The sequence below is a fragment of the Phodopus roborovskii genome, unplaced genomic scaffold, assembly GCF_943737965.1.
Source record: "Phodopus roborovskii unplaced genomic scaffold, PHOROB, whole genome shotgun sequence".
Classification (NCBI taxonomy): Eukaryota; Metazoa; Chordata; class Mammalia; order Rodentia; family Cricetidae; genus Phodopus; species Phodopus roborovskii.
This window is the reverse complement of record NW_026126410.1, coordinates 23,690,556-23,703,609: the sequence shown is the minus strand read 5'-3', so window position 1 is coordinate 23,703,609 and position 13,054 is coordinate 23,690,556. Positions and strand designations below refer to the sequence as shown.

Sequence of the window (13,054 nt, the reverse complement as noted above, 5' to 3'; positions counted from 1 at the left end):
TACTGCAACTGAACTACACAACCCCAGCACCATAGTTCATCTCCCTTATACCTTTCTAATTTCTAAGTTCCCAGGCCCCTCATGGACAAGGTTATAGATGTTACATTCTGTAAAGCATGTACAAAAGTCTCATCAGAAATACATAATACATTCCTTAAAATTATAGATTAATTTGAATTAAAAAAATCTTTTAAAGTTATATATAAAAAGCAAAGGAGGCTTCCTAAAAAGAAATGGGGGAAGGAGCTCAATTTTCTCATTTTTCATACATTTAAAATCACTTTTACAGTTTTTCTGATTATCACCTTTATGTTACAATACAAACAATTTTTAAAGAAATGTTTAGAGAAATATAGCCATTGCTCAGTACTTGCAGAAAATTGTTTACCAAAATCCAAGCATGCTCAATTTCTTTAAGTAAAATAGCAAAAATTATTTGCACACAATCTAAGCATTTTACCTGCATAGATTAAGATCCCTAGATTATTTATAATACCTGTTATAAATCCTACAGAATAGTTTTACTGTATGGTTTAGGAAATAATGGAAATTTAGAAATGCAGGCACTCTAAACTGATGCAGTCTTCCACATGCATGTTTTTGATCTATGGTGAATCACTGGATGTAAAATACACAGATGTGAATGTGCATCAGCCCTACTCAACTATGAAAAATCATCACTGAGACTCATGGTAAATACACAATATAAGTACCTGTGGTCCAGCACAGCTGATCTTACAAACATCACAATAGTGAATCTGGGGTGGTTTGGGAGGCTGTTTTGGTTTCAGTTGTTTATTTTGGAATGGTGTTTTTTTAGTAAAGGTGGTCCCTGTCCAGGCAGCTGTTGCTGCTGCCGCAGCAGCTGCTGCTGCTGCTTGCTTCTGTTGCTGCTGCTGCTGTTGGTAGTAGGAAGACGCAGCTGAATATACGGCTGCTTCATAACCTGAATAAGATGTACCTTACAAATAAAACGAAACAAAGATTTATGTTATATGATTATAAAAGGACAAGTTATAAGTTTAAATTCAATAAATGCCAACAAAATGTCCACATTTACAGTATGTATAGATCTTATCTCATGAAATCTTCCCCAACTCAAAACTTACCGGTCTTCTATACCAACTCACTAAAACATTTACTTGACACATATCAGATGTTACAAAGGTGTAAGAAAGTATACGATTTAATCCTGCACTTAAAAGATGCTTACTGTTCAACTGAAGGTTGTGTGACAACTGTAGTTACAGAAACTACTAATCCTCTGAACACATTTTATAAAGTACTGAATTTAAAGAACTTCAAGTAGGAAAAAATTAAAAAAAAAATTCACTTCATAAGTTAAGATTTAGGGCTAAAGAAATGGCGCAGCCCTAAAGGCAAGGTTCACAACCAAAAATAAAGATTTGAGAAATTAAGAGAACAGAAAAAGAGATAAATGGTACAAAGATCTTAAGTTCCAGTGATGAATTTATGGATCGTACAAATAGTAACGGAAGAAACGAACAAGATAATTTGGGAGACAAGGTAATAAAGCTTAATTAAAGGACAAGTCACAAGACCACGAAACTAGATAAAAATAGATAGGGCTCTTTCATCCAAAATATGGTATTTTCTGGTTTAGTGTATAGATATAATCTATCAATTTACAAGGTTGGAAGTCTATACTGAATAAACACTTTATACTAATGACTAAGATACAATGATTTTCAGTAACATTCAGGCTTTAAAATTTGTAAGACTTAAATTGGAAATTGTTTATTTTCTTGAACCCCAGTGCACTGCATATTCACCATACCCTGAGTTGCTTTAGCTTCTTAAAAATATGTAACAGGTGGGCAAGAAGTGAAGGAGGACCAAGATGGCATCAACAGCACAAAGCTAAAGAGAAGTGGGACTCAATTATTGCTCAACAGTAGATGGCCCAAGGACATAGGTCCAATCCTCAGTACAGAGAGAGTATGGGGAACGGGATAGGTATAGAGAATGTGCATGAATGTGTAACTTTTTGTTCTTAAAAGCTAGTCTATTATAATCAAATGACTCTAGCACATCTTCACACACAGAAAAAAAGATGAACTGGAAAATGATAGCTAAGATATGAGAGTAACCAGAATCATAAGAATCTCAAAACTGACAAGGTTAACCAAGATAAAGAAATCAGGTAACTTTTTGAAAAGAGTCTTTTTAAATTTTTATGTCAAACTGTCACATTATAAAATGCATATGAAATTTTATGATAGGAAAATGTAGAAGGCAAGAAAACACCCAAAAAGAGGGAAATGTCAGATATACCAGTGATGACTATATGATCAGATAAGAGAACACTTGGTGTGACTGTTTTTAAGAAAAATTCTATAGTTCAATGAACTTTATTAGTTCTATTATAGCTTCTACTCAATAAACCAAATCAAAAAATCCAAAACTGACTTCAAATAAATGTAATCAAAGAACATTAGCCAAATGCTTTCAAATTATAGACAGAATCACAGTTTAAATTTCATTGTAAAAGAACACAATAAGGCTAGCAAGAATGCTCTGAGGTTAAAAGCATTTACTGCTCATGTCTGACATCTGAGTTCAATCCCTGGAATCCATGGGGGAAGGAGAGAACCACTCCTAAATGCTGTCCTCTGACTTCTACATGTAGCAAGAGTGTGCCTGTGAATATTTGTGAGTGCATGCACACACCCACACCCCAAAACCAAACTCTCTGACTAAAACCAATAAAGATATATGCATGGAGTCTCATCTACTTAAGAAGCTGAGGCAGGAATAAGACTTGAGCCCTTGGAGCTCAGGCCAGTCTGGGAAACATGACTAGAAGTGTGTGTGTGTATGCGCATGCGTGCACACATTAAGCTAAAAAAAAAAAAAAAAAAAAACCCAAAAAACAAACAGAAAAACTTCTATGTTATTAATTAAAACAATTTGGTAGGCCTATCTTTTATACAGAAATTATAAAAATGGAACTTATTTGGGGTGTGTGTACACGAGTGTGCTAGAAGACAGTGTGCTAGAGAAGTTTTAGAAGCTATCTGTAAGGTAGGAATCATCATCCTTAGAGACAAAGATGCATACACACAATTTAAAATGTATAAAAATTTTAAAGATTTATCTATCATGTATAGTGTTCTGCCTGCATGAATGACTAAACACTAGAAGAAGGCACCAGATCTCATTACAGATGGTTGTAAGCTGAGAATTGAACTCAGGACCTCTAGAAGAGCAGCCAGTGCTCTTAACCTCTGAGCCATCGCTCCAGCCCTAAAAATGTATTTTTTAAGTTTACAGCTTGGTGGCAAGCATTTTTACTCACTGAGCAATCTTGCTGGCCCATAAATTTACTTTTGACTCACTTTGCTACTCTGTACACTAGTCTAGTATACAAAAGAGTGTATTTATAGGATACAGTGTGGCATTTCAGGTACAGGAAGAATATCTTCTAATGTTTAACAAAACATAGCTGCTTGCTGAATCAAGGGCAAGAAAATCTTAAGTGCTCAATGACTAATCTGTAATATCAAAAGACTCAGGAATAAAAGGATCTCATTGGTCAAATTCATGAAAATCTGTGTCAAGAGACACGCAAGTTAATGGATCACAATACTCTGCATAATAAAAGGAATCACAGTGCTGAAGTGGGAGAAGAATCCTTAAGGATCTACATGTTAAAAACAACACAAATTCCAACAACCACCAAAGAAATGTATTTACTTATACTTTCAAAATATGACAACCTGCAGTTGGTAGGTGGACAACAGGCCCATAGGCTACTTAATTAAGGAGAAAAGGAATTTTTTAATAGAGATACCTGACAGGCAATATTTGAACCAGTGATGGAATCAAGGCTTAGAAACAACATTCAAAAGTAGTTTTTCTTACTTAAATAACTGGCTGACCCTAAATATTAAAAATAAATAAAACAAACAAAACCCCACAATACTGACATATGTCATGGCAGGCACATTCTTTTTTTCCCCCAAATAAGTAAATGTACAAAAAAAAAAAAAAAAAACAAACAAACCAAACCACAAAAAGAAAATAGAAATCAACACCAGGTTTGATGGTACATACATACCTATAATCTCAGCACTTAGATAGCAAGGCAGGAAGATCACAGTGAATATAAAGTTTGCCTAAGCTATACTCCAACTTACGAACAGTAAAACTATGTCTCAAAACCATACCACCCAGATTGTTAGACAATTCAAAATTGAACTGTCTACATCAGGGGAAAATAAACAGATTGTTTACCTTGAGAAGTATAAGCACTAACATTTTACTGTCTGCCAATCTCAACCGTTTTAATTTTACATTTTATATAAAAATGTTGGGGGGAAACCCCCACCAAATTTAATCAGTAATTCACATATTTTGATTTCCATTATTAAAACTGTGGTTCAATTCCTGCTCTTAAAAAACAAAACAAAAACAAACAAACAAACAAACAAACAAAAACCCAAAAACCGGTTGATAAGGTACTGCCTTTAACCTGAACAAAAAAGAAAGTTGCCATCGGGGGTGGGGAGTTGTAGGCTTTACAGCCAAATCTGAAAATCTGAGTTCAATTTCTGGGATTCACATGGCAGAAGGAGAGGGCCAACTCTTGTAAGTTGTCTTCTGACTTACACATACACTCTCTGTTATGTACAAACATTAATAATTCTTTTTAAAGAGCTGTCATTAATGTATATAAAGTATAGTTAACCTGAGAGTTCTTGACATTGTGACTAAGTAAAAGAGTATCTTTATTCTTAGGAAATATTTTCTAAAGAACTTAGGGCAAAGTACCAGATTATATGATTACATCTTACAGAACATATATAAGAAGGAAACTATGATCAAAAGATAATGTAGACATTTAAAAATATAACCAACAATAGTCCATTGCAATAATCCTGACTACAACTGTAACTAATCAACCAAAGAAGCAGATAAACTTAGCCAGGAAGTCCTATTTGAGTAGAAATACTAGTATCTTGAAATTGAAAAGATTCATTCCCTAAGTAAAGAAATCCTGGACCATGTCTTTACTCTTAATAAAAAATGATTCTCAACCCAACTTTCTTTAATCAAGTTCCTATCATTCATCAATTTGGTCAGGATTCTCAGACAAGACCCTTTTCTCATTCTAATCTGTTTCTACATGTTGCCAAGATAACCACATCAGTGTACATAAGGCTTTATATATATATATATATACACACACACACACAGTCTCATCTTGCAGTATCATAGGTTGCTCTCCCCTAACAATTTGCTTGCTTAGTTCCACTGTATTCCTAGAGTGAGGGCTAAGAAATCTGAGAAACATGTTATCTTTAAAAATTCATTAACTAGGATTCTGATACTCAAGACACAGTAAAGCAGCAAAACTGTCTATGTCATCTTAATGTCTCCACAAAACATGATAGGGAAGGGTATTAAATATAAGCAATATACATACAGCAGTTCAAAGTCAAGAGACTACAGAAACATACATGGAATTTTCATCCCTGAAAAATTAACTACTCAGTCAGAAATCAAAAGTCACTGTGACAGGTGTGTCAGTCATATAACCACAATCTCATGGATATTAAAAAAAAAAAAAAAAAAAAAAAGTTGCCAACATTTCCATGAACTATTTATTTATGACAATAAATATAAAGAATTAGTTCACCAAGAACCAAAAGAAACAATATAGGTTAATTTGTCTATCGTAATCTCCAAGTGTGAACCATGAATTTTCAAATTCACTATCAGAAGATTGTATGTTATCGCTTCTAACTAAAAGGTTAGGTCAGAACATATGACTAATTTTCAAATTCACCCAAGAGCAGTATATTCTGCTAAGGGCTTCTACTACCACTATCACCACCACCATCAACAACACTGATTATAATAATATGGATCTTTTGACACATTAGGTACAAATACTTATAGTAACAATCATTAATTAGTTCAATTATTGCTACAATAAGTAAAATAATCCCAAAGAAAAATCAGCGGAGTCTCTAGTATTTACCATTTAAATACACTTGTCAGTCTTACCAGAATAAGTAACTGCTGTGGTACTGTAAGTAGCACTCTGAGTATAGGACGGTACCACAGTAGCCGCAGCTGCCACTGGCTGTACAGTGGAGGACACAGGATAAATGGAGAACGTAGTGGTAGCTGGACTTGGTGTGGCTGGTTTTATGGCTGTCACTTGTCGAGCTTGCTGGGCTTGAGTATACTGTGTTGCACCTTGACTATAACCTGCTTTAGGAGCTAAGGCAAGAAAGACATCAGAAAAAGGAAGTGTAACTACAGTCACTGTAACAATATATTTAAAAAACTAAAAGCAATAGCTATCAGAAGTCCAAGCAATTTCCTCTAACTAAAGAATACAATTCTTATTACTAATATGAATAAAACATGTAAATTCATTTACTACCTTTCCCCAAATGTCTCATTTTTGGCAAGACATCAGAATTACAACCTGAACAATAGTACTATTTATTTATAAATGACAGATAAAAAGTTTTTGTATAACTTGTGGATATGTGAATATTTAAATCAGTCTACTTGATTAATGTTGCAAACAGAACAAAAGAGAGCTAAATTTGTATTTCAATTCATATTAAAATTTTCAGTTTAATCCTGAAACTTGCTAATATACCATCAACTACATTTTGCTGATTTATTCAGTGAATTTAACTCCAACTCACAAATGTCACTTACTCTTCAAATATCTAGGGGTGGGGTGGGGTGAGGGGAGAGAAGCAGCCATTCTTTTTTGTTTGTTTTTTCAAGACAGGGTGTCTCTGTGTCCTAGCTATCCTGGAACAAACTCTGAAGGCCAGGCTGGCCCTGAACTCACAGAGATATGCTTGCCTCTGCCTCCCAAGTGCTAGGATTAAAGGTGTGCACCACCACTGCCTGGCTGGAAAAAAAAAGCTATCCTTAAATGGCTACTATCCATGTTTTACTAAACTTTGTCTTCAACAACTCAAAATGTGAAAAAAAAAAATCTTATCAATAATACTCATTAATTACTAGTCACTCATTAGTGACTTCATTTCTGAGAAATGCCCAAATTCAAGAGTAAAAAGTTAATCGATGCTCAGTTAAGATAAACTTATCTATATCTGATCCAAACAACACAGATGACGACAGTATTTTATAGGAAAACCTAATATCCAGGACTTATATAACTAAAAAGTCAGTCAATGTCAAAACTTAAAAATCAATCAAGATCATTTGACTCTACATAATTCCACACTCTTAAGCACAAGACATAGCTTTGGAATAACTAAGAAGCTGGTTTATTTATATATGCAAACAGAAGTGATCATAAAAAAGCCAACCATTGCAACTTAAAGACACACATATACATTCTGAGACAGGGATTTACAATTACTAGAAAGCCCAGTCTGGCCTCAAACCCATGCCTCCCACATGCTAGGTTTATAAACATGTGGATGCCCAACCCCAAAACAGTTTTCAATCACTTTTAAGAGATTTACAAAATCGAGACACCAAAGAGATGTGGGCACTACCTCATGTATAGATATGTATAAATGAAGAGAGACAGAGAGGGAAAAGAAATCACTTCCTGTGATAATAATAAACCCAGTTTGACCTTTTTTAAGCAAAAACTCTAATCCATCTTCAAATATAAGGTATTGCTCAATCTTCAGACCTCAGCCTTATTTATTTTTTGAAAGGGTATAATATAGACAAGGCTAGCCCCAAATCTGCTATGCAGCTGAATGAAGATAGTCTTGACCCCTTGATCCCCCTACTTCCACCTACTAAATACTGGGATTACAGACATGCACCATCATGCCTAGTTCATATGGTCTTGTAGGGTTGGACATAGCTCCTCATGCATGCAGGACAAGCACTCTCCCAACTAAGCTATATTCCTAGCCCCTCAACTTTAAAATAAAGCTCCTTAAAAATGGTTATGTTGACATTTTATTTTGGGTCAAGTTCTCAAGTCTATATAGTAAGTCCATCCTTTAAAGTCTACAAATATAGAGGCTTCTACAAAGACAAAAAAGAATTTCCACATTAACTATTATAGGTACTGTATTACACATTATGGATGTTCAGTGGATGTAGCTGGCTCAGTGCTCTGGGCATAGTAATGGACTGGAAAAGATTTGTGGGGGTGTTTAACAATTAGTTTTACAAACTGGGGAAGTGAAACCCATTATCAGTGGTTGGTAACAGAACCACCTGTCATTACAGATGAAAATATGGGCCCATAAAAAAGTCCCAATTGTTTATTAAGACAGTCAGCATTGTAAAATGAGGCATGTCTGGTATAGCATGCGGTTATGTTAGTGTCACAGCATCTTTTGTACAGCTAATTTCAGCTACAGGAATCTCATGCTGTAAACCACAAGCAGCATACACTTCCAGAACAAAAGGACATTAACTTATCTCCTAATCATCTCTCTTTGTGACTCAATGGCATTACAGTAGGAAAAAACAAGACATTGATAAGACACTATAGATGAACTCTGCAGTTTGTTTTCATTAGAATACCCCAAATCTTATATTTCAATAACTTATAATAAACTGTTCATGTTCATAAAGCCCACCTGTCTGATAGTAGGTTTCTGCAACAGAAGGCTGAGGCTGGGCAGCGGCAGCTACAGCAGCAGCAGTTGCTGTTGGCTGCTGGTAGTACTGCTTACTATCATAAGCTACAGCAGGGGCCGTGGATCTTACATATGAATATGAGTCCTAAGAGAAGAAATAAAAAACAAAAACAAAAGCCTTAAATGGCAGAAAAAAAAAAATCCTTACTTTGTAAAAATAAAACAAAGAAAAATAAGAGTTAATTTTAGGCCTAGCATATAGTTTTAATACAACTATCAATAAATGATTAGTTTATAGTAAGGAAGCAGAATATTAACAATAAATATAAAAGTAGTAAATAGTAATACAATCAAGTTTCAATACAAATACAACTCATTTTTAACTTTTTAAAATAAAATCAAAAGCACTTCAAGCAGTATGTTTTACTTCAATAAGAAATGTTAAAAACATTTAAATATATTACTTAATCAAGTCACCCAGATTCCTAAAACAAAACAAAAACCAACTGACTGTAATTTTGCCTTTAAAAATGAATCCTATAATATTAGAGAAAGAATCTCCATGGGACTAGGTGACACAGCATAAAAGTACAAGCAAGAGGACCAGCAACTTTGTTGAGTTTCAAGAAGAAAACACATGATATTTATTTAATGTAGCTTATGACCTTGAACTTCAAACTACCCTGTTCCAAACGGACAAGTAATGCCCACTTGTATAAACAAAGGGCATTTTTCCTATGTAATTTCTTTTCTCCATAAACTTATGGTAAACAAACATTTGTGTAAATATTAAACACACACACACACACACATAGTAGATTAAAACTAGCAAAGGGGAATTAATATAAAATCCACTGCAAAGAAATCAAATGCTCGGATTATACCTTTAAACACCCAGGAAATCATTCACTTTTCTCTATCACTCTAAGTATATTTAGAATTACTTTAGGCCTTCTATTATACCTAAAGCCATTAAGTGCATACATTGAGGCTACTGAAGCTAGTCGCTTTCTTACCTGGTAGTTTTGTGTAGTAGCTGGGGGCGGTGGTGGTGGTGCTTCTTGTTGCCTCTGGGTGTAACCATAGTCTGTTGCTGTGTGTGCAGTGGGGTAGCCTCCATAAGCAGCAGCTGTTGCAGCCGCTGCAACAGCTACTGGAGCGGGCCTGGCAACTGCAACTGTGGCGGCTGCTGGTGCATAAGCAGCAGTAACTGTGTGAGCAGCTACTGGAGCCTGATGGACAGTGTAGCTAGCAACTGTAGTTGGATGAGAATAGGCTACACCCGAAGCTGGCTGCTGGCTATATTGTGAAGTAGAAGAATAAATACAATAATTTAATTTTAAAATCAAGCAGTTAGTATCTTAAAATCATCTATCAACTTAAAAACACAGGAAGTATGATTTTTAAAAATCAAGGAATCATCTTAAAACTACCAATTAAAAGCACATTTTTCAAGTAATGTAATTACTGACTACAGAAGGCAAGTATTTGAACTGAATACTTGCTACAATACTTTTGATTAATGTTTTTTAAAAATTAAATTTCCAATCAATTATAATACTTTATATATTCACTAATGCATCAGATCATGAATCACATGGCCAAGCAAGAGTAACAGAGATATGAAATATCAGTAAAGAAAATTTGAACGAAATTAGGAATTTTGAAAAGCATTTGTGTGTGTGTGTGTGTGTGTGTGTGTGTGTGTGTATATATATATTCTTTTATTCTATGTAATTAAAAATCTCAACAAAAAGACCTTATACAACTTACAGTGAAATATAGGATTAAATTTCCAGCTTATAAGTAGCATTTTATTAAATAAGTTCTTTTAGAAATTTAATAGGGGTTGTTATAAAAGGTAAATAAATGATTTGAATCATTCCCATATTTAAGCCTCAAAAGGCCAAAAACATTTTTCAAAAATAGTAACCAAATGAATCCACCTAAAATTCTTGTAGACATTTTCCTCTAACTTCTAAAATAAGAATTTATGTCACATAAAACTCAAGTCATACAGATGCTATCACAAGCCAGCACAGTTGTCATTAAAGGTTCACTTGCTAAGGCTTTACTTACTACCAAGGTACACACACCTTCTACAAAGCAGAGACACCCAATAGCTGAAAGGCTTTGGCTGACAACAAGGTTTAGTATGAGCCAACAGTTATGAACAGCTGGGGGAATGGGGGGGGGGGTAAGCTGCTGATAGCACTAACAAATTACAAGTATGTGATTTGCGGGTTATAAGGTACAATGTATTCTATATTGATGTGCAAAGCAGCATAGGAAGGCTGCATAGAATTAATATTTTGGGCCACCATATTTAACCTGCATTATGGAAAACACAGACCAACTAAAATTTGACCAAAAGGAATCAATAATGAATGGAAGAGTCTAGAAAAGATGATAGCTGCCTTCTAAAAGAAGACACTTACTCCATGCTGCTCCAGAGAACAGAACTAGAACCAACAGATGGAAGTTACAGGGTGCCAGATTTCAGTCCAATATGAAAAAGAAAACAAAAAACAAAAAACAGAAACAAAAAACTTAGAGTCCAAAGAAACTCACAATTTCTATTTGGCTGAAGTCCCCACATTTTAATATAAAAAACTAGGAAATACTTTCTGCATAAATGACAATTACAGAATAAGAAAGATAAGCTTACATTTTCACAATGGGAAATCTGCCTAAATAACACTTCATTTATTATGGATAATGTGGCATCTAAAAATTTTTTATTCATTTATTTACTATTTTGCAGTGATGGAAATTAAAATTAGGACTTGACACATGCTAGGTAAAGGCTCTACTAATGAGCTATATGCCTGGCCTCATTTGACACTGTTAAAAAAAAAAAAAACAAAAAAAAAAACAAGGAAACGTACGTGTGTGTGTGTGTGTGTGTGTGTGTGTGTGTAGGTCAGAATAAACTCTGTGGAGTTGGTTCTCTCTACCTTTATCACCTGCACTTTTATCTTCTTGATGGCCCACAACTGAACATTCTTGAGAACAGACTCCCATAAGTTCTAATTTGACATCCATATCAATGCTGTGGCAACGTGCTACTTCCCTTCTAGCCCCCACAAAAAGTAATAACGAAGTTGAGGTGGGGGTGTAGTTCAGTTGGTACAGTGCTTGTCTACTCAATGTACTGAAAATCAGGGGCTCAATCAATACTCAAATGTGTGTGGAGACACACAACTGTAATCCAAATACTTGGGAATTGGAAGACAAGAATCAAATATTCAAGGTCATTGTTGGTTACATGAAATCTAGTTCCCAAAAACTAATAAAAACAAACCAGGTCTATGAAATTTGTATTAAACATTTAATTACATTTGATTTCACATATACAGACCACACTAAGAAGGAATTTTGTTATGTTAAAATTAATATGTAGTCTTGTATTCTTAAATAATCACCCTATGATATATGTAGAAAACTGGCTCCAGGTCAAAATAAAATAAAATAAGAAATAACAAAATCCAATAATGCTCAATGCTCATAGTATGTGTCTATGTGTTTGCATAATTGTCAATTCTTTATCCATGATGCAGAGCCTGCACATACAATCAACTGTGTTTCCATTAATCCCATCATTCCTTTTTCAGTACATGTCAACATTTCCTGGCCCCAAAAGATGTTCTATAAGACCAAAAGTAGGTGGGAATGGAGTGGAAACAAGTCAACTAGGTAGGCAATTTGACTTATACTGCCTGATCCTACACCTTAGAAATTTGTATGACTCAGGGAGAAAGACCATATGCTTTCATTTATGCCTCCTGTCTCAGTGGAATTACTCATATTATTTCTGTCACTCTTCCAAAGTATCTTAGTGTGAACAATAAATTACAAATATTCCCAAGTACCTTATAAAAATGATGCCAGGACAGTAAACAATTGTGTGCGTGCATGCATGCATGTGCACACAAGCAAACACACAGACACATACTATTCATACATATATTCATTCATTCCCAGGGTTTCCTAACACAGTTCTGTTTCACACAGTCAGGTCCCTACACTCATCATCTGAACTGGAACCTTAACTTCTTTTTGTTGCTGTTTTGAGACAGGCTCCTGTATCCCAGACTGGCCTTAAACGTACTAAGTAGCTAACTAAGGATGACCTTGTATCCCTCACTTTCCTGCTTCAGTCTTTAGAGTGCAGGATTAGAGGTGTTCATCATCTCACCTAGTTCCTATGTGCTGGGGAATCCAACCGAAGTGCTCCCCACAGTGCAAGCACTCAACTAACCCACACCCACAACCCCTGGAACCATAACTTCTACCAAAAAGTCTCATAGGGTAGCTGAGTCAATTTTCATTCAAATTAAAGTCACCCAGAAAATTCTTTAATTCCAAACATGCACCCGTCCCCCAGGATGCTATGATATAGATGACCAAACTAGCTTACACTAATCCAATCAAATGCACAGGGGCCAATAAATTTACCTTAAAATTTCAGGTCAAAG

At 34.9% G+C, this 13,054-nt stretch overlaps 1 protein-coding gene across 3 annotated transcripts in view; it reads right to left on the bottom strand.

Annotated features, from left to right (window-relative positions):
• Zfr (zinc finger RNA binding protein) overlaps positions 1-13,054 on the bottom strand; it is a 55,208-nt gene that overhangs the window by 33,086 nt on the left and 9,068 nt on the right. Inside the window, exons 3-7 of one of the 3 annotated variants that reach the window (XM_051182563.1) lie at positions 11,015-11,038; positions 9,593-9,875; positions 8,577-8,721; positions 6,034-6,252; positions 714-961 (exon numbers count right to left, since the gene is read on the bottom strand). In XM_051182563.1, coding sequence (XP_051038520.1) covers positions 714-961; positions 6,034-6,252; positions 8,577-8,721; positions 9,593-9,875; positions 11,015-11,038 — 919 coding nt within the window. The remainder of the gene's footprint in view (positions 1-713; positions 962-6,033; positions 6,253-8,576; positions 8,722-9,592; positions 9,876-11,014; positions 11,039-13,054) is intronic. The other 2 variants (XM_051182561.1, XM_051182562.1) reach the window with 2 other exon arrangements.